This window comes from Apodemus sylvaticus, chromosome 7, assembly GCF_947179515.1.
Source record: "Apodemus sylvaticus chromosome 7, mApoSyl1.1, whole genome shotgun sequence".
NCBI lineage: Eukaryota > Metazoa > Chordata > Mammalia > Rodentia > Muridae > Apodemus > Apodemus sylvaticus.
Window position 1 is genome coordinate 75,556,417 of NC_067478.1, and position 25,265 is coordinate 75,581,681.

Sequence of the window (25,265 nt, forward strand, 5' to 3'; positions counted from 1 at the left end):
TAGATGATATGAGTTACATAAAAAAATCTGTAATTTCTTGCATTACATGAATTTCTGAAAATTACAGAGAATTAACTAAGCTACAAAGAAATTTAAGCAAAAATTTCTAAATAAAACTGTCAATATAAATCCAAACTGGTAAAGTTAATGAAAATATATTTATTCAAACCTAATAGTAGGATAGACCCAAGCTGAGTTATGTAAACATTAGCTGTATGCTTAATTAGTTCCTTAGGAATAGAATAGATCATAGTCATATAAAATTTCTCAAAATATAAATTTATACAGTAAAATCTAGCAATTAAAAAGACATAATTTATATCTTGAAGACGTTTGTTGTTGTTGTTACAGTAGGATGGATTTATTTCTTAAAGGCCCAGTACAAAAAAATGGTTGAAGAAAGTGACTTTTTAATAAAATATACACCCGTAGAAAAAAAATCCTAATATACTGATATTTAAACAGTAAGAACTTAAGAAAACACTTCAATATCTAGGCACAATCGGTCAAGTATTAGTGAAAATTTCTGTCATTCCTTTAAAGTTTAATCCAGCTTTTCAACTTGACTGTTGTTTAAGAGTCAGTCCAACACAGAGAAGGCACCTCTCACTCCCCTAAGGACCTTTTGAGAGTAACTATTTATAACACTTTAAAGAACACAAGGTTCTATAGGTTATGTATAAACAGTTATTTACACATCCCATTTTAGGGTAAACTAAATTACAATATAACTATGATTTGCATTTTTACATCTTATGATGGACATGACTTTCAAAGACACCAGAAGACAACCCTCCATATAAGCTTTTACATACAAGACTTAAATTAAATGTGCATTGGTCACTAGTATGTGAAAAAGTCCATGAATTAGTGCAATTCTTTGTATCCCCAGTGCTTAGGGAGAGTTTACATATAATCAAGAAATCTCGACTACTACACAACTCAAATTTTTATGGCTCAATAGTCTAACCACTTAATGTTCTGTAAAAGATTTCAAAAAGTTGTAAGTGAAATATCAGAACACTTAATAAATGGTTTATAAAAATCTCTTTAAAACAAAGAATAGATGATCAGAATAAAGTATAAAACTTCAGAAATATAGTTTTTACTGAAATTTATGAAGGGTGATAAAATATTGACTCTGGGGGGGGAAATACTCAAACTGTTGTTTTCTGATTAGATAGTTTACTAATCAGTTGAGGTGGTTATCATTATTATTTTTTACTTAGTGGCTTATCTAATATTGGCTGAAGGTAATTTATAAGAATAATTATCATCTTCCTCCAAAGGAGATGAGAAACTACTCGAGAAGAAGCCTCGGGCATCACAGGAAGTCAATCAACAATGTGGGAACAATAGGTTGGTTTAAGCTCTACTTTTACACAATATACACATGTACAATACACAGTGTCAAAGCTGTACAGTTTTGCAGATTGGGTTTACTTACATTTCTGCGTATGTTCTTTTTTCTAAAATACAAATATTTCATGAAAGTCTATTTACAAACTAGGAAGCTGCTTCAGAAACAGCATGACATAGACATAAAGTGAAACCTCAGTACAGTCAAAGTGCAGGTCATGTTTGCAGTCTGTCTCTATCCCATTTCCTATGCACAGTTTGAAGGACACTAGTTTTAAATAACTACTGGTCTCTAAGTCAGGGTGTTCACTCATCATAATGCAATGATAGCAAGAATTTGTCCACATCCATTCCTGCTGGAAATGAACTAGGTAGCTTCTTTTTCTGTCAAAACAAAACAAACAAAAAAGAAGAGAAGGAAAAACAATAAACTCTAGGCCAGATAATTTTCTTAGCAAATCACCTAAATCACTATATTAGGCTCTTTATTATTAAAATTGAATCATTTTTGAGTTTGTTAGAATTTATTTCTATAGGGAAAGACAGACAGGTTTTACTAACCCAATTCAATGTTAGTTTAGGGCAAAAGGCAAAAAATAAATCCAGAGTATGTATGTATGTATGTATGTATGTATGTATGTATGTATGTATGTGTACACACACACACACACACACACACATATATGAATATTGAGACAGGAGAGATATGCTTTCTTTAAGGTGGTCATTTTTGTCAAATCATAAACTTTACAAAGCATTACCAACAGATACTGTTTTACTACACTGATTTATTGTGTAGTTGTGTGTTTAAGTCAAAGGACTGCTTTTGGGAATGTTTTTGCTTTTACATGGTTCTCAGAGATTGAACTCTAGTAGATCAACCTTGAAGAAAAGCACCTTTACCAGCTGACCCCTTTGCTCACACACATTAAAGAATACCACTCAATCACCAAGCTCCAAACATTAAGATAGAGGAGATGCTTTTTAAAGTATTAGTCTATAACAGACTACAAAACCACAGGGTGAGACACTGTTAAGAAGCACAGGGGAAGAGACCAGAGACTAGACATGCACAGGCAGGTACAGGAATGACACACACTTGAAACAGAATTCAAATTCAGGCTTGCAGGACACTAAACCTAAAAGCCACTTCTCTAACTTACTATACTTTCCATTTAATATATTTGGTAAAACAACTTTTGTTTAAAAAAGAGTTGTTATATGTAAGTACACTGTAGCTGTCTTCAGACACACCAGAAGTGGGCGTCAGATCTTATTACAGATGGTTGTGAACCACCATGTGGTTTCTGGGATTTAAACTCAGGACCTCAGAAGAGCAGTCACTGCGCTTAACCAGTGAGCCATTTCTCTCCAGCCCCGGTAAAACAACTTTAAAATAAATGCATTTTATTTATCAATGCTACCATCCTTGTACTGCCTTACTACAGACAATCATGGTTAAAGAAAAAACAAGGACATGAGTTTTTCTGCTCCTCTGCTAGGTTAACTGTATTATAGACTATGGAAGGGATGGAGAATTTGAGGTGTTTTACTTGGTAATTCATGTAAAGGTAGTTTCCCAGGCTTTCACACTTTCTGTACTTGCATGAAAAATCCTGGGTGATACCATGGCAGAAGCATTCCCTTTTCTTACGTAGATGCTTATGGACAACCTCTATCACTGTGACCAAACTCTACGAAGTGTATAATTGGGTAGTACATTTATTCATGTAGCTGCAGCAAACACTACTGAACTCTCTAAACACTGACAGAAGGGACAGGAGTGGAACTGAAATGAAAACTTTCAAACTTGCCTTGATTTTCTTCTTTTTCATTGGTACCGATGAATTTGCAAGATTTTTACCAGAAGTGCGGGAGTTTCTCTCACACTCATCTAATTCCTCAATTTTCCGTTTCTTTGTAGTGCTCCTTGAAGATGTTCTAAATTGCTGCGTGTTATCTTTTAGAGGAGTTGCTGTAGTCCTAGCAATTGCTGCTCTAGAGAGAATCATGAGAGTGTGGGCAGCCATGCTCACACTGTTTTCGCTGCCTGTTTCACTGGCTGGGCTGCAGGCAGGCAAGTCGGCAGTGACAGGAGGGATCATTACTCTGGGCATGCCGCCCTCCTCGCCACAGCGTCTACTTGCAGGGGCCTTCATACCGTCACTAGGTTCTTCTTTATGCTTTTCCCCTGCTCCTGAGCCAGGTGTCCGGGGTACTGGCAAGTCAGTATCAACAATCCTATTTGCTGGGCTGTGCAATGGAACATCCTGCAGTATTTCGACCCCAATTAAAGAACTGGCAGGATTACTCTGCTCTTGTTTTTGATCCTTCACAGTCCCACCTACAGAAGTGGCATTCTTATTGTTTGAGGGTGTGGCTTGTTTTTTGGTCAATTCCTGCAGTGAGATTATGGCTTTTTCGTTCCTCAAGCTCCCACTCTGCTGCCCGCTAGGCAGTTTTGAGGTGTCCTGATTCTTCGGCCTTTCCCCATCACTGCACAACTCATTCTCCTTGTTAGCGGTTGTTTTATGGAAAGATTCAAGGCCCATTTCTGTAGGGGAAACTTTCTTTTCAGACTGAACTTCCTTCACAGTGGTATGTCGACTAGAGGCAGTTTCTGATTTAGATAAAATCTTGGGCACAGTTTTCTCTCTCTCTTTTTTGATGGCATTATTAGGAGGTGGTTTTAAGGGAGAGGACAGAATGGGTGAGTCAAGACGAGGAAAGGATGTTTCCTTCTTTTCTTTGTTTTGGGAGGTCATCTTATACAGAGGTCCCTGTGTATTTGCAACAGAAGAAACAGCACTATCGAAACAAAGCACCCGCCTGTGACTTTCAAATGGCTTGCTGGGAGGAGCTACCCTCTCTTCTGAGAGAGGAATCGTGGTATCTTCCAATTTTTTCCCAAGTTCACTGGCTATATTATCAGAAGCTTCAGTTCTATTGAAATGAAAATAAAACATCTCATTTTTAGCAATCCCGCCAAATCAGTCATTTAAGCATTTTAATTCTTATGATACAACATATTTTATACTCACCTTTGTGTATGACATGCTTCTGAAAGACTGGACAGGTTTGTCAAATTATTTACCTGTTTTCCTGGAATTATAAATTAATTCATTAGAAATTATAAATTAATTCTTTGTGAAAGAATATATTCTTCTAAAAGAGAGTAAGTCAGATATTACAATGAGTAAATCTGCTTATTTGCAACCAAAACTCTTTCATATACTTATTTTTTTTAATACATTGTTTTACAACATAGACTCACCCACTCTATAGAGGAAATCTAGATACAAACCCAATGATTTGCTTTAATTTCAGACAAACATGAATTCAGATTTCAGGGTCACAACTTGTAGTACTCCAGACAGTACTTAGTGTACCAATTCTCCAGTGTCTTTGAATGAACAGATCCCATGGGTAACACATGCACAGGACCCGGTTCCTTACAGAAAAATGGAGTCGTACACATAATAGAGACATATCCTTTAATCACATCTAGGTTAGTCATATAGTAGAATACAAATATCATGTTAATAGCTAATATTGTTCAGAGAAAAATGATGAAAAGGCATTTGGCACAAATGTAATTTTTAATTCTTTAAAAATTTTCTACCTGTGGCTGGCTGAATCTACAAATGTCAAAGAAACTGAATTCAACTGTACTTAGATCAAGATAGCTGTTCCAGAAAGCACCTCAGGGTGCCTGACAGTGGCACAGAAGAGAGGCAGGAGGATTTTTGTTTGTTAAAGGCCAGCCACAGAGCAAGTTCCAGGGCTACACAAAAAAAACCCTGTATCAAACAAAACAAAACAAAACAAAACAAAACAAAAGAACAAATAAAACAAAGCACCTTGGGGAAAGGGGTTATTACGAATTCGTAGTTGAGACCTGGCATTTGGATGGAATAAAGTCAAAGTAATAGAATCACCAATGGAGAAAAAAAGTTAAGAGCCACTAAAAAAAAAAGTAGAGATAGGAGTAGATTAGCTGGGCTTTTCTCCATAAAGAAGCCAGCTGTATACCCAGCCACACCATGCTGCTTAGGCTGGGCTGGTCCAGGGAATTGATATTAAAAACTCTGAGCACAAGATACCAGAATGGCTGGGGAGAAACAAATAGTCCAATTAGAGGATGAACTTAAGATACATGGAGAAGAGTGAAGCGACATGCCACAGACACCTGAACAGGGCAAGAAGCCCACACTGCTTCCTCCCCCTGTGCCACTGCTCAGAGGAGCCACACACTAGGAATGCATAAAAAGTAGAATAGGGAATGTGTTGCAGTATCCTGATGGGAACAACAGCAGACTGGAGGCTGCTGTGGAGGCACAATAAGGATTTGAAGCTGGATCTCAACAGCCCTACCCTGGACGGCAGGGAGAAGCTGTGTGTATAGTCTGCTACAGCATCTTTATAGACTGAACTAAAGGAAACAGGTGGGCTCCAGCAACCACATGGTGGCTCCTAACTATCTATAATGGGATCTGGTGCTCTCTTCAGTGTACTCACATACATAAAACAAATAAGTAAATTAAAAGGGGGATGGGGCTGGGGCTGGGGCTGGGGCTGGGGCTGGGAGATGGCTAGCTGGTAAGAGCACTGACTACTCTGCTAGAGGCCCCAAGTTCAATTCCCAGTAACCACATGGTGGCTCGCAACCATCTGTACTAGGATCTGATGCATTCTTATAGTGAGTGTCTGAAGACAGCTGTAGTGTACTCATATACATAAAAAATATATCTTAAAAAAAAAGTGGGCTCTTTCCATCAATTTTAGTTTTATAGTTTTAGCATTTTAATCTTTGAATTACATTTTTAAATTTCCTTTTTGTTATTAATAATTTTTTTGCTGTTTATACTTCTGTCTGGGAGGTGGAGGGAGCTGCGATAGGGCTGTAAAATGAACAACTAAATAAATGAAAAAAAAAATAAAAAGAACTATAGGCAACTAAGGAAAACTGGGAAAAGAAAAGTCTTCCCAGGGAATGGTACACAAGTTGGTTATCCATTACCAATGATCAGCCCTGAAAACATACATATGAGTAACATTATACAAATTGAGCAGATTATATTTAGGAATATTTATGTACATATAATGTATAGAACAACAATTAATGAAAAAAGAAGCCATGGATATGAAGAGAGGAAGGAGAGTTATGGGAAGGCTTAGAGGGAGGAAACAGATAGGGAAATGACAATTATGAGCTCAAAGAGTAAGAAGTAATTAAAAGAAGAATTCAGGTATAACTGAAGGCTTTATATGTGTCCTTCCTTTCTCAAAACCTAATACACAATATTCTCCTATAGGCCTCATGCTCTAAACATATACCTGATCATTCTTACTGTTCCTCTCTCCTGACACCTTCTTACTTGACTTTTTAAATACTGATACACTTTTATTTAAAATAAAAATGTTTCAGAGTCCCATTTCAAAACAGGATAGCTACTATATAGAGACCTCAAACACACACAAGGAAATCGATCCATGACATAGACAAGAAAATTAGTTTCCAGATTGCATAAAATAATCAGCAATTTGAAGAAAAAATGTAAAAAAATGAAGCAAAATTTCATGAAGGAAGTTGAGATGCTAAAACAACCCACAGAAAAGTTCTAAAAATGAAAGAACCAATCATCAAAGACACGGAAGAAAGCACTGTCGACACACAAAAGCAAGCAGAAGAAAAATGTCAGGGACTGGGTAAGGCTGAGCAGTAATACAGACATACATAGACGGCAAAGAAAAACAGGAACCAAAATTTTGAAGAAAAAGGATTATATACAAGAGTACAAGAAATTGATAAAATCCATAGGCTCAGACAATGTATTCAACATTATAGCCAAGATGTTCCCACGTCTAAAGAAAGAGAAAGAGATCCGAACACAGGGAGTATTAAGGACCCCAACGTGGTTGTTCTTCCAGAAGACTTGGGGTTCGTTTCCCAGAGCTCACATGGTGGCTCATATATCCAGTTCCTGGGAATACAGTGGCTTCCTTTAACATCAGTGGGCAGGCAGCAAGGATGCACAACAGCCATATACGTAAATAGACAAATCTTAAAAAAAAAAAAAGAAAGAAAAAAGAAAAACAAACCAAAAACCCCAAAACAACAGTGGTCAGAAAAGAGCACCTTTACAACACATAGTAGTCAAATTTTCAAATCAAAAACCAACAGTAAAAACTGTTAAGGGAAAAGCACCAACTCACACACAGACATAAACATTAAAATGATGTGAGATCTTTTGTCAATAGCCTTTAAGTCAGAAGATCAGGAAAAGATATTTCAAGCCCTGAAAGTAATTCTAAACTACAATTGCTATATCCAGCAAATTACCTCTCAAAATTGATAAATAAAAATTTATAAGACCAAACCAACACTGTAAGAAATCCCACTATAGTAAATGCTAATTTAAGATGCCAAGGTTAAAAGGTTGACCTCAGAAACTACAATATTTCTGAATGATGGTTATCAGAGATAATAAATAATCTAATAGTTACTACAGCATTAGATAGATATATACCTATATAGATATACATATATAAGTATGTGTACACACACACACACACACACACACACACACACACACACGCACACACACACATCTGTATAGAGATTAAAATCCTCATATTATGGGGAGGCTCCTTAAGACAAGGATGTTAGAAGGGAAGGAAAACTGTATCCTACAGGGAAGCCCCTTAAGCTCAGTTAGTAAACAACTTAAAGCTTCAGGAAGTCACTGTGGCTAATCAGTCACCAGGTCCCTCCTCCAAGAGGCATATATAAGCAGTAAGGAATACAAAGAGATAGTCACAGACCAGCGCAGAAGCCTAAAGAGGTACATCACCCAAGCTACCTACAAAAAAACAAACAAACAAGCCCTCCACCCCCCCAAACTAGCTCACTCGCCTGAAAAAGGCTCAGATCAACAGAGCTATCTGGAAAGGCCTCAAACCAGCTGAATTGTACAGTACACTCCACATTTCTAGATTCTGTGAGCCAACATCAAGGCTTGGGTGGGATTTTTAGTAATGCAGCAGTAATTTCTGCTCCTGCTAGTAATCGCTCATCCAAATTCCCATAATTAAGTCCAATAAAGCTCATTGGTTCACCAAGTGAGACTCTGATCTGTAGTCAGTTTCCACAGTTTCCTTATCTGTGGTGAGTACACGCATGCTCACACCTTTCCCAAGAACAGTGTCACATAACAATGATGCATCTCAGGGTTTCAGCAAACAAACTCAGAAGTAGAGGAAGATGATAAAGAATAACAAGGGAGGGGGGGAGTTTCCAGTTACCTCACAGGAGGTAAAAAGGAGATATTACAAACACTCTCCAGTAAAATCCCTAGAAGATCCTCAGGGAATACTAGTGGGTCAGGGAGATTCCTTCACTTCCTTTCCTTTTTCTCAAGAAGGGCTTCAAATTGTTCAGTGTCCCTTCCCCCCACAGCATTTAGCTGTGACCTTCCTGGCTGGCAACCTCCACCCTTCCTCAGGGTTATCTCCGGCCTATTCAAGCTGCGGCATTCTAGGCCTACAGCCTCCACCCTTCCCCTGGCCTATTCAAGATAACAATACAGCCGATTTCAAATTTCACCTCAGCACAGCTCCACCCGGAGACCAACAAAAAACTGCGTGACTAAAGCTGAGAAGATCTAGGAACTCTAGGCCATTTGGGGGGCAGGGTGGTTTTTCCTAAGATTATAAATATTGGCTTAATGATAGTAAAGTCGGTCTCTATGGGCAACTGTCCTCTTGACTCATTTCTCTTTCGCCCCCTTCCTGTTAACCTCAGAATTCTCTTCCAGGTAACCCGGTTCGTATGTGGCTGCTGGCGGCCTACAGTTCAGCCTCATCTAGCTTCATATTCAGTCTCCCATGGATGGGGTATACAGAATTTGCAACCACACAGAGCCAGGAGCTTCAATTTTATCCTGTAAGCAACAGGGAATTTCTGAAACATTTACACTCGAAGTTATATATTCTAATATGTATGGGGGAAGAGGGGTCACTCAGCTAACAAATATAGGATGAATTAGAGAACCAAGGATATCTCCCCAACCCTGAACCCCCCCCCCAAAAAAAAAGGACAACAGGATAGGACACTACTGATATTTTCTGATATAACAGAAAATGAGCAATATCTGAACTGAGAGAAATGTGTGTTAAGAGTAACTCAGGATTTTGACAGGAGTAAAGAGATGAAACAATGTATTCAAGAAGAAAACATTCAGTTATTACTTCTGAGATATAAAGTTGATTTTAACTCTTTTTAAAAAAGTACCTGTAATAGGCTTGTTTCTGAGTCCCTGAGCCTTCTGGGATTTTTGAGGAATGGGGAACTGTGTGATACTTCTATTACAAACAGGTGCTGCTAAAGGCATATGAAGGACCTAGACGAAAGAATGAGAGAAAGAAAAAACCTATTAATTATGCTGTTTTAAATGCTTCCCCACACTATTTTTAGTTCATAAATGCTACCTGCTGAGGAGGAGTAGAGAATGTATTCCCATTCTGTCCAACTACAGACACAGGTATCATTCCCACCATTCCTTGAAGTACAGGCTGGACTGGAGATGCAATTATGATGGCAGATCCTAAAAAAAACAATTCAAATATCAGATCTCCTCCCTAAATCTTTTGATAACAACAAATTAGTATTTTGAAACAAATTCTATGACCAAATCTTCTTTGCTGACAGTTTCTGCATCAGCTCCAGGTTTCCGTCCTCACTGCTTTTGATAATATGGACCTGAGCAAAATAAACCCTTTCCTCCTTAGGCTGCTTCTGGTCATTTCTTCTCAGCAATAACCCTAACTAAAACAGAAGTTGGTACTAGGAATGTACCACTGAAGACCTGCCCAGTTTGCTTTTGGGAGGACTGTGGAAGAACTAAGGAACTTTGGGCTAAATAGCATGTGAGTGCTGAGAGCTTAGTGGGTTTTCTGTAGGAGTTTGGAAGATGAGAATGTTGAGAGCAGTGCAGATGATCAAGCCTGGCTTCCTAAATCTCAGAAGGAAGCAGACTCTACTGGGCCTTTTGTGTGAAGAAGCTGTAGTGTCTGGTCAGCTAGGGTTTAAGAATTAGCTGTGATTAACAGGAGACCAGAACTACTGAAGTAAAACCTTTGCTTTGCTGGGACAGCTGATGCTGGTCAGTCGGTGCTGTGATTAACAGACTAGCATCACTGAGGTGAAGTTTTCTGGATGTTTCCTTGGGGTCAGCAAACAAAAGCTGTGTTTTGGAAACAGCCAAAGTTCTACCTCTTGCCAAACTTGGTAGTTTAAAAGTTACCTAGATTTTGAAGGTATGCGAGGATCGTGGAGAACAACTGAGGCTTGGCATTGTATAGCAGAGCTGGAGCCCCTGACCAGAGTCCAGGAGTGTCTGCTCAGTTGCAGCAAGGGATTCCAGATTTTTGGAGCAGCCTGCAGTATGGAATGACCACCAAAAATAGTGGCAGTGGTGCAGTGGAGCTGGTCACAGCCTAGAAAACAAGCTGTGTGGGCTACAGAGGACAGAGCCAGAGAAGGACCCAAGCCCCTTGGGTCACTTTGGAGGGGCCCAGAAGATAGTAAATCTCAGACACTGGACTTTGGTTTTGCTTTATTCATACTGTGCCCTGGTTTTCCGCACTTGAAGAAAGTATTTAAATTATTTTAAGATTTGACATCAGACCACAACTGACTGATTTTAAAAAGAGACTGTCCATTTTAGACAGACTTAACTTATTAAAAATATTTGTTTATTTTAATGTTGTTTTGCATGCCTGTTTGTCTGAAAGAGCCAGGTCCTCTGGAAAAGCAGCCAGTGCTCTTAACCTCTGAGCCATTTCTCCAGCCCCAAAAGATTGAATTTTTAGAGACAGCAGGACTTTTAAAATTTGGAATGTTTATACTGTAATGTTGATATTGATGTCTGATCTTGGTGAAAAACAAGAAAAGAAAGGTTATGGTTTAATGATATATTTGTGTGTTAAACAATGATATATTTTCTGTGACAAGGGGTTAATTTTGATGGCTAGTTTTATGTCAACTTGATACAAGCTAGAGTTATTTAAAAGGAGGAACATCAATTAAGAAAGTGCCCCATAAGATTGGGCTGGAGGTAAGCCTGGCCCGCTTTTATGTTCTTAGTAACTGATGTGGGAAGACCCAAACCATTGTGGTGATAGATACTATTCCTGTGTTGGTGGTCCTGGGTTCTGTAAGAAAGCAGGATGAGCAAGTCATGATGTGAAAGCCAGGGAGAGGTGGGGGTAAGCAGTAAGCAGCATTCCCTCTATGGCTTCTGCATCTGCTCCTGCCTTCAACTTCCTAAACTCGAGTTCCTGTCCTCACTGCTTTTGATGATGAATTGTTGTGCCAAACTGTGAGTGTAATAAGCCTTTTCCTTCCCAAGTTGCTTTTGGTCATGGTGTTTTTCATCGCACTATTAGTATCCATAACTAAGCCAATCTCTTTTTAAATTGATTTAAGTATAACAACAAAGTGAAGGTTTCACGTTTGAACCTTGCATCAGAAAACTTAAATTCTAAATTAATATTTATGCCCCAAATGATTTTCCCAATGTATTAAATCTTAAATGTATTGGTCAAAAAAAGGATTTACTTTTATAACTAGATTAAACTACTGGGGGAAATTATAGTGCCTACATTATCTTCATGAATTGAGCAGAATCAAAGCAATAGCAATTTAGTCCTGCTCAGTAAATCAGCCTTTTCCTAACACACTAACTGCTCCTATCAGATTGATTTTATTTTCATGCACACTCACAATTTCCCAAACACACATGAATGCTTATTCTACTTCCCTTGGCATTACAATGACTTCTTTTAACTGTCAATCTTACTTCATTATTCTAAGTCAAGAATATTCTGTACTACTTCTGGCCTCTCCTTTATCTTATTCGAAATAGATTCACTAAACTTAATACTTAGTTGGTAATATTCAATCAAAATTCACTGTATGTCTATGAATCAGTATACATGGAAATGTAGGTAAACATATATAAATTCTTATAACCACGTATAAATTCTTATCTGAGAAACATAAATTGATAGAAGTCTGTCCATTACTAATTGCTTGTAAACCAACATACAATGAAATGCAAGAGCCTCAAGTGGAGTCTCTAAGGACTTGACACATTTTTAAATAGCAGAAGATAGTGAGAAATTAGAAAGGGTTTTGTAAAATTTGTTTCCCTGAAAGCCTCTCTAAATGACAACTTTCTTAAAAACTAACTATAATAAAAATAAATATCCTGAAACATTGAGTTTAAGTATGTATACAGCTATGTAATGAACTAGACTTTCTTTTCTCATAGCTTAGTATTGCAGATTAAAAACTGTTCAAATAAAACAAAGCTACAATCTACAAGATTTAAAACAAAACCGGCTGAATTAGATGGCAAGAGGCATAAGCAATTCTTTATACAGTATTCTGTCATGTGAACCATCTATATTATTTTCCTAGTCCATGACTTCACACCAGAAAATTAAGAGAAGCTCCAAAACGTGTGCACACACATATGTATTATACACACATACAAGTATCTTTTTCTGTGCAGTGTTGGATAGAGTCCATGGCCTCACACATACTATTCAAGTGCTTTTGCACTAAACTATATCCCCGGCTCACCTCCAATATGCTTTTACGAGTTACCTTGTGAAAAGTTTGGTGACACAGCTTGGCTGACAGCAAATGCACTGTTAGACTTAGGTGGAGTCTGTAATTGCTGTGGAGGAGGCTGTGCAGTCATAGGTGTAGAACTCCCAGGCAGTACCACTACATTAGACTGACTGACAGTTGGTCCCAAGGCTGCTGAATCAGTCATACAAGTAGCTATCAGAATGTTACTTGAATTGCCAAACGCTGTGCTTGTGGCAGGCATCAACTGTATGTATCCTCCGTCCTTAGGAACACATGGTGCAACGCTGGCTGGAAAAGCAATGCCATCTTCATTCTGAGTGTTGTTTACCATGGGTTCCTCAGGTTTGAGCACTAAAAGGTTCTGCTCCATGGAGCCAGACTCCCCTACTTCAACAGATACAACAGCACTTGCAGTTTCTTCTGACGATAGGCATGTTACGAATTCTGCATTTTTGGCAGGAGATTTAGAAGACAGAATTATCGTTGGTAAGTTTTCTCCACTGATACTAGACACAGCATTGTTAAGCTCTGCATCTGAGGAAACAAATGGATCATCACTAATGATAATTTTGAGAGAGACAATACTTGATGCATCTACCTCCGCTGAGTTGCTAGATTTACCATCAGTATTTTGGGTCTCAGGAGAGACTCCCATTGAACCACCAGATTCTGAAGAAAGTGGATTTTTATTTTTTACAGGATTACCTTCTCCAGAAACCAATGCAACTTCTTCACAGCTGTTATGTCCACTCAAAGAAAGAAAAATAGTTTCTCCATCTTTCACAGGAGCCTCTTGAGCATTCACAGACTGAAGTCGCTCTGTCTTGCTTTCCGTAGGATTTAAGTCAACAGATGCTGAATCATTAGATAGTTGTTTATCTGAAGGGGCTGGTTCTTCAAGATGAATTTCTATTTTTTCAGTCGCATTTACACCTAAACCTTCAACAATCACAGGTGATGTTTTGCTTTGCAGTGGAGAATTATCTTGGCAATCTGGTTGTGGCTGTGCGGCAACTGGTGATACACTGTTAGTTTCAATTCTACTATTGTGAGTTTCACTAGAATCTGGTAACTCGGAAGCATGAGAATTAGTTTTAACTTTTATTATATTGTTAGAATTTTCACAAAATTGACTTTTAGATGGCTTTGCAGTTAGTGGGGTACTTTGGGACAAAAGCTGGGAATTTTTTCCCGAGAGAACTAAGTTTTTGTCATTGGTCTCACCACCAAGAGACACAAATGAAGTCACCGGTACGCTGGGCTGATCAGGCTGATACTGAGATTGACTCAGTATATCTGAAGACAAAGAATTCTTTTCACCCACAGCCACTTCAGCTTCAGTGGGCATCTGACTGGTGTATAACTCAGAACAATGTTCGTTACATTCAGTAGCGCTTCCTCTTTGGTTAAAGTCACTCAAGTTAGACACAGACTCAAAGGTAATGTCAAGGGCACACTTCTGTTCAGCAGGTACGGCTGTTTTAAAGGTCTTTTTTTGAATGTTAGTGCTTATCTGAGAAAAGTTTTCCTGGGATTCCTGCGGAAGAACATCATGGCTGTTGCCACTCTTCAAATTATTTAATAATACATCTTCATTTTGATAGGATGTACAAAATGGAGGCTGACCAGACTGCCCATCTGTAAAACACCAGTGTGATGGAAAGTTGAGTATGCTTAGCTTCCGAAGCAGTCACTTTTCTGTATAACCTACTTTGCCAAGGACATACGAATCTTTGGCATACCAACAATTTTAAGACTCACACACAATTACTTCCCATTCTCTGGGTATCAAAAAAAAAAAATCTAAATTACTTTTTTAACTACAGACAGTTTTGTAAACAACTGTGAAATTGTTTCCCAAACTTCTAGGAAAACAGATGCCACAAAAAAGGAAAACATAGAGGTTTAAGATCATCTAATACTTACCAGGAGACAAAATGCCCTAAGCTCTAACCACTAGTGGTAACAGTGTTTATTTCCCTATCTAGACCTTTTCTCTCTCTCCTTTGTTCTTCTCCAGTGTCTGTAAGACAGGTCTCAGTCTGTCTGTAGCCCACTCTGGCCTTGTGCCTGCAGTGGTCCTCATGCTTTAGCCTCCTGGCTGTGAGATTTTTCAAATTTTGACACATCTACTGATCTTTTGCCTGATATATTTTTTTCGTGGTAAAATGAGACCAAGATCATTTTACACAATTAACATGATTTCCATGTATACTTTAACATTTGACATATATATACATGGCCCTAGAATGCAAATATGAATGAGTCACTTAATATCTTGTAGAGATTAAGACAGCTAAAAAAGAACACACAGAACAGAAAACTGTGATAAGGTACAGTGAATATTGTAATAGTTTATAAAAAGAAAGGTTGCCGGGAGATCAAATGTAGCGTCATTATAGTGAATGTTACAGCAATCAAAGTTTAGATAACCCAAACAAATATGGAAAAAAAACATAATAGAGTAAAATAAAGAAAAATGTCACAACGATCATAAACTAGTAAAGATCATAGAGCCCACTTAATTCTATATTGAGGGAGAGGTTAGTGTACATTAAGGCACACAAATACAGGATAAGTGGTATTTTAAAAAATGCAATGCTACAAATTAAATTGCGGGTTTTGCTACATAAGCACTCTGCCTCTGAACTCCAGTTTCGGTCTGGAGGTAAATTCATAATAAAATGGCAAGACTTTCTGAGAAAGTAGAACTACAAGTTTTATATTGTTCATGATAAATCTTCTAGATGTGAACAAACATGCAATGAGTGCTCAGTTACAGTTCAGCCTGAGATGGAGGGTTGAGCTTTGCTATTAGCAATGAACTCAAAGAAGATACTCCAAAACTAGGTTTTAAAGACAAGATGGGAAAACGCTGGAGCCATTAGGCATTTAAAGGTAGGTAAGGAGTTGCATAGCAGTACACACCTTTACCCCCAGAACTCGGGAGGCAGAGTTTGAAGCCAGCCTGGTCTACAAAGTCAGTACAAGGACAGTCAATAATACACAGAGATAATTCTGTCTCAAAAAACAATCAATCAAAACAAGTAAGAAGGAGGTATGATCAGGCATAGCTTGCAGAATGACTAAATAAATGGAAGTGGTACTGAAAGGGCATAAAGATTACCAAATTATGAGAAGCAAAGATGACGGCTATCTCTGAAGAACAGAGATGCAGGGCACAGAGTGAGGAGTTACTGGGAGGAATCTTTCTTGTGCTGACAACAGTATCTTTTTCTTACTTGAAAGTTGATGCCAAAACAATTTCTTCATTTGATTTTATAACTGAGAGAACTATATACATTTTTATGTGTTTCTCCAAATTTGTATTAATATTTAACAATAAGACTTTTAAAAACTCATTCTATATTTTCATTTTTTTTTAAATATTCATTGACTCTTGCTTTAATTCACAAAGTGCTCACTATATATGGACTAACTATGTTACACTGGTACTCCATGAAAGACAGAACTCTAAAGCTATGAATAAAGTTCAAGACTATCAGTATATATTGTATATTTCCCAAAAACAAATAGTGACCGTCACTCCAGAAGGCTGGAATAACTCTAACACATGAACCTAATAGATCAGGCCTTAGAACTTGGGCACTAATAAAATTATCTTGGTATAGACTTATCCATTTGGCCAATACTATTTACTACTGGATTGTGTGTCTACTGCTCTATGAAAGAATGAGTATAAAAAATTAATCTTTTAATCAAATTATTAGAGATTAGCAATAATTTTCTCACTGGACATAAAAGTATATGCATGAAAAATGACCTATAATAATTTAAATAACTTCCAATTTAAATAATATTTTGGTTTTGTTTTTAATTTTGAGAGTAAGTTTAACATTTTGGATGACATTAAGAAAATAAAAATCTTACCTGATTCTTCTGTTTCAAAAGAACTTTTAATGGTTAGATTAGTTTCTTCAGGTAAGACTATATTAGGATTAGTCTCCATAGGTTGACTAGAGATTGGTGATATATTTTTATTGTTCTTTGTTTTACCTGTTAAAAAGATAATAGAAAATAATTAAATAATAGGAAAAAAAGCACAAATACTGCCAGTCTCAAATACATGTTAAAACTTTTATTTCAATCATTTTTTTTATTTATTTTTCTTCAGATAAGGTCCCAGGTAGCCCAGGCTATCCTTGAACTCACTATGTAGCCAAGGATGACCCTGATACTTCTGCCTCTACCTCCAAATCCCTGATACATAGGCATGCCTCCCCCCACCTCCTAACCAACATTGTTAATATGCTCCTTTATATGCAACTTACAAACACAAATTCAAGGACTTTTCTCACCAAATTTTCTTCTTTTTTGGTTTTCCTATGCTCTCTTAGGCTACTTTTGAAGTTTTCAGTTCAAACGATCTTCTTGCCTCAGCTTTCTGACTGAGATAATGGGCACATGACATAGCACCTGGTTGTCAATGTTAAATGTTTATTAAAATCTTCTGAGAATCTGCACATGTAATAATTCTTAGATAATGCTGATTCTATTGGCTGTTCTGACTGCAATGCCTAATACTTTGTATGTTGGTGAGTCATTTATATTTTTCTGTATTATAACAGACTCACCAGAGCTCGTTTGCTGACTGGTCAAGATTCTCACAAAACAAAACAAAACCTAAACCCCAAAAAGAAAACCTCCTTTCCTAAGTAAAAATAAAGACTCACTCTCGCATGTCCATTATTTGCTGTAAGGAAACAGGCAGTTTTTCAGAAGTCCTGGGTGATGTTACTTAATTCTGGGTTAGGTTACTCAAGTCAGAAGAGAAAAAAATTAATCTACTTGTTAAATCAATACTCAATAATTACCATAGTCAAATAGATCAAAGAGTGCCTGAAAGGCTGGGTCTGATTCTGTCTGTTCCAATATATCTTGTATTGCTTCTTCAGACATGTGGATTTCATTCTGTAAATTAAAATGTAAAAAAGGCATGAAAAAATAGAATTAGTATGGCTTTAATATCACAGAAATTAGTCACATTTGTTCTTATTGACCTTTTACATGTAACTATTTCCCTATAAGAAATTTTCTTCTGATTTGACTAATGGGGTTATTTAAGAAAATAACTCCCAGGCTAGTTAACTACATACTGTAGCAAATGAGAGGAGTGAGAAGAAGGATCGGGCTCCAACCCAAAGAAAATGTGTAGAAGAACGATATCCGACATCACAGGGGCGATCGGTAACAGTTAGGTGTGAAGAAACAGACAGTGACAGAGTCAAAGGAAATGAGCACACAGCTCCAGCCAAGTGTCAGGAGTGAAAAAGAGACGCATCCACAAGACAAACCTACAGTTCTCAAAAGCCTCAAAGGCAAGTGGAGGCTTTGGTGAGAGAGTGAGTGCTCCACTGTGCCTGGGAGGCCAGCAGGGAGAGAAGGCCTACTTTGTCATTTGCTGTGTCTTAGAGGACTATAAGTAGACACTACATTGAGAAGGAGTCTATTATGATGAGGTAACCTGAGACCAGAAAACGAGGGATGATCACAAGTCAGGGATCCCAGAATCAACTTCCCACATATGAAGGGTGGGAGAGCTGTAGGAAGGAGTTCTAGGAATAATGAAGATAAAGAAATGTTGAAAAGTGCTTGGCTTAGACAGTGATGGTTATATAAAAATTGAAGCAACTTTAAAAAAAATCTATCTTTTTAAAATAAAAACCTACTCCATTTGATCTATTGATACAGAGGTTCAGGGTGGGAATGTCTGGGAACTTCTCTTTCTTAAAATTTCTGCTGGTCCTAATCCATCCTGGCTAAGCGTCTCTATCTGATACGCTGCCTTTACTTCACTGCACTTATCTCTCAGTCTGTCGGCTGCTAAGCTTTCCCCACTCTCTCAGTTGTTATACTCTAGGGTAGCCAATGGTATACAGGATATAATTGGCAGTAGTCCTCCATAAATTGCTCTCTGTGGCTAGGCAAGTCTACCATCACCTGATAACTCCAGAGCTGAGCTCTCTGGAACCATCTATTTGCTGTTAAATTCACTGCTGTAAGAACTGAGAAGCCTGAAGTTTCAGCAAATTACTCATGTCCATTGTCACACCCTTCGGCAAGGTATTTAATGTCTACAGTTTTCAAGGTATGGAGGCCAACTCACTCAGACCAGTCTTAGTATCATGTGTGCTCACCTCAAGTCCCCACAGACGCTAAGACATTTGCTGGCTTGTACATTGTATTCACTATTCAAATGTGTTCAGAAACAGATTATATTTGTGATGAATGAACAGTCTATTTTAAGTACTTTAGATTGCATACATGTAACTTTTTGACAATGATTTTAAAACAAAACTAAAATACCATTTCATTCTGACTATACTACCTTCACACTCACTCACATGCTCATATCCCCACACATCTACCCATACCGGAAGTCCTAGGAGTTCATCGATTGACGTTTCTGGCTCTGTTGGGTTGCTATCTGTCTGTTTAGGTACTTGAGCAATACTACTATCACTGTAAAACAGAAAGGAAAACCAAGAAAACAGTTAGTGCAGTTGGGTGATTAGGTAAAAATAATCAGAGATTTGAATCATATAGCTTACCTAGTCAAAAACTTATTTATGTTTTCTGCTAGTTTTTCTTGAAGAGATTTGTTGCTTAATATTTTCTCTCTTGCATTTTCAATAACCATTTGCTGAAAAAGAAAATCAAGACTAGTAAAAGATAGGAAAGACTATTACATTCTTCACAAAAAACCAATCCATTCAAACCAAACCCAAATCGCTTTTTGTGATCACATTTTTTTTGTCCCAGAAACTTGGGGAGCTGAGATAAAATTATAAACTGGAGTCGGAGTTTATGTTCAATCTGGAACAAACAAGACCGCAATTCCTTTTTTCTTTTGGGGGGGGGGGTTTGAGACAGGGTTTCTCTGTATAGCCATGGCTGTCCTGGAACTCACTCTGTAGACCAGGCTGGCCTTGAACTCAGAAATCCGCCTGCCTCTGCCTCCCAGAGTGCTGGGATTACAAGCATGCACCAACACCGCCCGGCCTAACACCTCAATTCTAAATAAATAATTAAAAAACCAAAATGTCACAAAACCAAATCAATAGCAGTGGCTAGTTTTGATAAACATCAGTAGAAAGAAACACAAGTTCTGGTGCCTCCAACTACATTCAGACCTGAACAAAGTATTTTGCAATTCAGAAGTGCTGTATGGATCTTTGACCAGCTTGCTCTTCACACCATCAAGAATGCAGTTCTATACTTTTTACTATGTTACACAGGTCTTCAATTATCTGATCCTGGTAAAATGTTCAACTAAATTGCAGCAACTGGCAATCACAAATAATTTTCACTTGGTACATTTGCTACATGCGTTTTCTAATTGCAACTTTCCAGTTATAATTCCCTACTCCACGGGCAATCCTGTAGCTCTCATATTCATACCAAACACAAAAACACACCTGTTTTTATATATATATATATATATATATATATATATATATATATATATATATATATATATATATATATCAGTGTTTTTAACTTAGAGAATATTTCAAACTGAATTTTAGGAAGGTCACTTACTTTTTCTACTGCAAATGCATTTGGATCCTGAAAATTCCTTGATGAATGAGGTCCAGATGATGTCAAACTCTTCTTTTGTGATTCACTGAAATAAATTATAAAGCTTGTCTCTTAGTATCTGTTTAACAGATCAATGATAATATATATACAAATTTTGAGATCATCTTAGTAGTAGGCACATTCCTTTTCTCTCTTCATAAGAAGAAAGTCATAGAGCAGAGAAGCATCACCAGATACGAATTCAGAAGTAATGAACCCGACTTCTATTTAAAAAAAAAACAACAAAATAAAGATGAAAAAGAAAAAAAAAAAAAAGGAAAAACAAAACAAACAAATGCCCCCCCCCAAACAAAAATGCGCTCTGTGGTCTTAAGTGTATGAGCTTTGTACTTTTATCCCCTTTTCTTTTTTTAGTAGTAAAGGGAATTGATCCCAGGATCTCATACATGCTAGGTACGTGTATTATTCTTTTATTCTTTTTATTTTTTTTGGATTTGGTTTTTTTCGAGACAGGGTTTCTCTGTATAGCCCTGGCTGTCCTGGAACTTACTCTATAGACCAGACTGGCCACGAACTCAGAAATCCACCTGCCTCTGCCTCCCAGAGTGCTGGGATTACAGGCATGCACCACCACCGCCCGGCTAGTAAGCTACATTCTAAGCTCCACCACCTATCTTGTGATGGAATGTAAACCATTATTTTAGTGGGCTTATGAAAAAATAGTTTTAAATATTCATAGACTTATAATAAAAAGTTCAAAGTTTCTGACGATGTTATTAATAAAATTTTACTATTTTATGTGGTTGAGAAGTTAAAAGCTCTAATCAAAAAAAGAAAAAAAAAAGAAAAAGAAAAAAATATTGGTTGGCAGGTGAAGAATCAGATAAAAAACCATTTAGAACTCTGCCCGCTGATAACTAGTTTTAAAATACAAGCTGAAGTAGAACAGGAAAAATATACCTATGAAAATAAAAAATGAAAAATGCTTTCATGATTTCAAACTTCATACATTCTCGTGGACCATAACACACCTAAAAACATGCTGTCTGGATTTAACTCTGTGTATTCTTTTGGATCATAAAACTAACATTATATTCACCTATATTCATTTAAGAAAACACTCTACAAATGAGTTAAGATCTGTCATAAGCTACTATTCTGTACATCATCACAGAAAGCTATTGAAGAGCAGTTATACACCACTGATTAAAGGAGACAACTCAAATGCAGCAAATTCACAATATTGGAAAAGACGTGTTTGAAATCTATCCCAAGAACTTAATCTAGTCTTATTAATTTATTCACAATGTAAATATTCACCAAGTTATCTTTTGTCTGTTTTTAAGTGGCTATTGACAATGTGCCAATTATATAAAGTAATTACCTTTTACGTCTACCAGGAGACATTAAGCTGGTTTGAGTTTTCCTTTCCTGAGGACCAGGAATGATACTCAAAGACTCTCCAGCTGTACCTTAAGAAAACACAGTAAGCCAAAGAAATACAAATTTTATTAACTTGTAACAAGATAACATACATTAGATACTATTATTGTATATTAAAATCCAGAAAACATTTTCTGAGTACCACTACTAGCAAGGTAGTGTACAAAATAGTAAAACGAATGCAATACAGTCCCTATGCACTTAAGGTTGGACACAACACAATACAAAGGAAACATAAAAGAAAAAAAATGTAAAAGGAATCAAATGAAAGCTCCTAGTATAGACCGGAATACACAACAAAGCATAAAAGAAAAGAAAGTGTAAAAGAAATCAAATAAAAGCTCCTAGTATAGAACTGGATTGGAGAAAGATAGAAACAAACAATCTTTTTGTTGTTGTCATTATTTTTCAAGGAAAGCTTTCTGTGTGTAGCCTCAGCTGTCCTGGAACTCTCTGTAGACCCAGCTGGCCTCGAAGTCAAGAGACCTACATGCTTGTGCCTCCACAGTGCTGGGACTAAGGGCATCCTAACTATGCCTGAAATGAACATTCTTAATGTGTGGCACAATTATTCAACTCAGAAATAAGATATGAAACCTGAATTCTAATCCCAAAGCATATACTAAACCAGCTTCCTACTTCTTACTGACCTGGTTTCACTTCAGCGAGTATACATACAACAAGCATGATCTGGACTGGAGCATAATCTCTTAACTTTATTTCTAGCTCTAAGACTTAGCTGAGAATATATAAACTAATCAGCACAGAAAGATGATGGTATATTGGGAATATATTCCAGGACAAAATGACATTCACAGTAAAGTGATGGTGAAATATAACATACATTCTGCTTAAAAACACAATCAGGTATTTCCAATTATTACCCCAAAATTGAAAATGAGACGATTTCAAGGTTGGCTGGCTTGCAGTTCAGATAGAACAGAAAGAACTGTAGACTTCAGGTATAACTTCTAGATTTTAAGTAAAAAATATTTTTATTTGAAGGCATGTAGCAGCTGACCTTGAATTTCTGATTCTCCCAACTACTGGGATTACACAGGTGAGCCAGTTTTATGTACCAGTGAGAAAAAAAAAATCCAGTTTTATGTTTACATTCTCGTGGATGAATAACTGTTGTCTTTACAAGTTCCTTCATCTCTATTTTGGGCCATGATTTTATATTATAGAAGTAAAACATGGTTACTTGGATGAACTGAATTTAAAGAATAAAACTTAAACTTACTAGTTACAGTATTTTGTGGCTGTGACTGGTTGACCACCACAATATTTGACCTCACTGGAGTTGATATTTGGCTAGTTGGTTTAACAGCTTGTGTGGCTACCAAAGGAGAAGTGGTAAACTGTCCTGAAGCATAAGGTACAACCAGTAACTCTGAACTGGCGGGAGCTGCCTGAGATGCCAGCCATCGCTGCCGCTTGATTTCTGCTATTCCATTTCTTGTTCGAGCTGAAACACATGGGCATTACAAAATTAATTTAGTGTCAGAGGCGTTTCAGAATCTGACCAAAACACTATGTTGCATGGCCTGTATGCTGTAACATGTTAGATTTATAGGTTAAAAGATAGCTTTGAAAAACATAAAATACCTTTATGCAACTATTTTGTGTGAAACAAACTAAAATAAAAACATTACAACTTCATATACCCCAAAGTATAACTGTTTTGCCATAACCTATAACGTTCCTCCCAAATTAAGATAGACTGATTAAGGATGCTACTACTTGACATGTAAGAGTTAAACTAGGACATACTTTATATGTATACACACACACACACACACACACACACACACACACACACAATCACCTATTTGCCTATACTCACATTCAAGCATTTGTTTTAACTTTGTTTTATATTGCTAAGAATTAAATCCAGGACCCTCCCTATACATGCACTCTACCACTAAGCCACACCTCAAATTCCTTCAACTCTGATATATCAACATGTCTAATGATTGTACTAAAAAAAAGTAATTTAAAGAAAATATAGATGTTCATGAAACAGAGTGTGAAGTTATGTTGAACCTTGATGAAAGTTAAATACCAACCTCTCTGATGAGCAGCAAACCCTGGAGAACTTTGCATGCTCCTAACAAATGAAACAAAGTAGTTACTTTTTAAGTATTACTTTCAGATGAGATATGTTTTGGCTTAGTTACCATCAGACTTGAAGTAAATTATGAGTTAAAAGGTGATTTCCCTCAGATAAAAAGAGTCTACATGTCTTTTGGGGTATTCAACTATGATTTCTTTTAGAAGAAAAACAGAACTACATAAACACTCATACAACCTAATCTTGGTGATCAAATTCCTATCTAATCAATATGCACTGGAATGCTGATATTAAAGAATAACCTGGCCCGATTTTAGAAACTTAATGTTTAAGTAAGCTACATATAAATATAGCATTCTCAATTCAATTCTGTAACAACAGAAATGTTCCTAAAAATGTGAATCACATGTATCAATACTTTAAGATCTCAGAGTTCAAGGACATCCTACTGTCATATTATGAAATATTTTGTTGAACCTCCATATATGTAGAAAAGCACACATAGAAAATTTATCGTAGAAACTAACTATTTTTAACGTATTTGGTAAGCAATCATAGATACCATGTCCTTTTCCTATGAAATTCGTCAAATTTCCAACAAGACCCACAAAACTTAATGAACTGAACAAAGATTTTTTTTTAATAATACACAAAAGTTTTGAGAAAACCTGTGTAAAATGAATCTTATTTTTATCTAACAGCTTACCAAAACAAACATCTCCCACTAGACCCTCAAAACTCAGTGACTTTAAGAGACTTGAGTTCTAAAAGTCTTCTATTTTTTTGTTATGTGTTTGCAGTATGTGTCCTTGGTTCACAGTGTGTGTATACATGTGGCACACTTAATGAATGGAATGTAGAGGTAATATCGCGCTCTTCCCTTAATTTCTCATTACCTTTCTTTTTTGAGTCAGATCTTTCATCAAAACTGAAGTTTACAACTTGGCTAGTCTGGCTGGCTGACCAATGGCCTTCAGGTTTTCAGGTGTTTCTCCTCCCTACCAACCAGTCCTGGGGCTATAGGCATGCACCACTGTGCACTGTTTTGTATATGGGGAGCCAAATTCAGCTCCTTATGTTTGTATATCAGACACTATTATTGACTGAGCCATCTCTCCAGACACTGGAAAAATCTTTTGAAGATTATTTCCAAGGGCAGAAGAA

At 37.0% G+C, this 25,265-nt stretch overlaps 1 protein-coding gene across 2 annotated transcripts in view; it reads right to left on the reverse strand.

The window, feature by feature from the left end:
- Positions 1-25,265, reverse strand: part of LOC127689066 (protein NPAT) — a 39,084-nt gene continuing 13,819 nt past the window's right edge. Inside the window, exons 5-19 of one of the 2 annotated variants that reach the window (XM_052188332.1) lie at positions 24,097-24,137; positions 23,271-23,495; positions 21,969-22,056; positions 20,585-20,669; positions 19,594-19,685; positions 19,417-19,504; positions 17,857-17,953; positions 16,913-17,038; positions 13,727-14,659; positions 13,034-13,555; positions 9,850-9,965; positions 9,653-9,761; positions 4,401-4,461; positions 3,174-4,302; positions 1-1,743 (exon numbers count right to left, since the gene is read on the reverse strand). In XM_052188332.1, coding sequence (XP_052044292.1) covers positions 1,666-1,743; positions 3,174-4,302; positions 4,401-4,461; positions 9,653-9,761; positions 9,850-9,965; positions 13,034-13,555; positions 13,727-14,659; positions 16,913-17,038; positions 17,857-17,953; positions 19,417-19,504; positions 19,594-19,685; positions 20,585-20,669; positions 21,969-22,056; positions 23,271-23,495; positions 24,097-24,137 — 3,790 coding nt within the window. In that variant the 3' untranslated portion in view covers positions 1-1,665. Of the gene's footprint in view, positions 1,744-3,173; positions 4,303-4,400; positions 4,462-9,652; positions 9,762-9,849; positions 9,966-13,033; positions 14,660-16,912; positions 17,039-17,856; positions 17,954-19,416; positions 19,505-19,593; positions 19,686-20,584; positions 20,670-21,968; positions 22,057-23,270; positions 23,496-24,096; positions 24,138-25,265 lie in introns of both variants that reach the window. The other variant, XM_052188331.1, reaches the window with a different exon arrangement.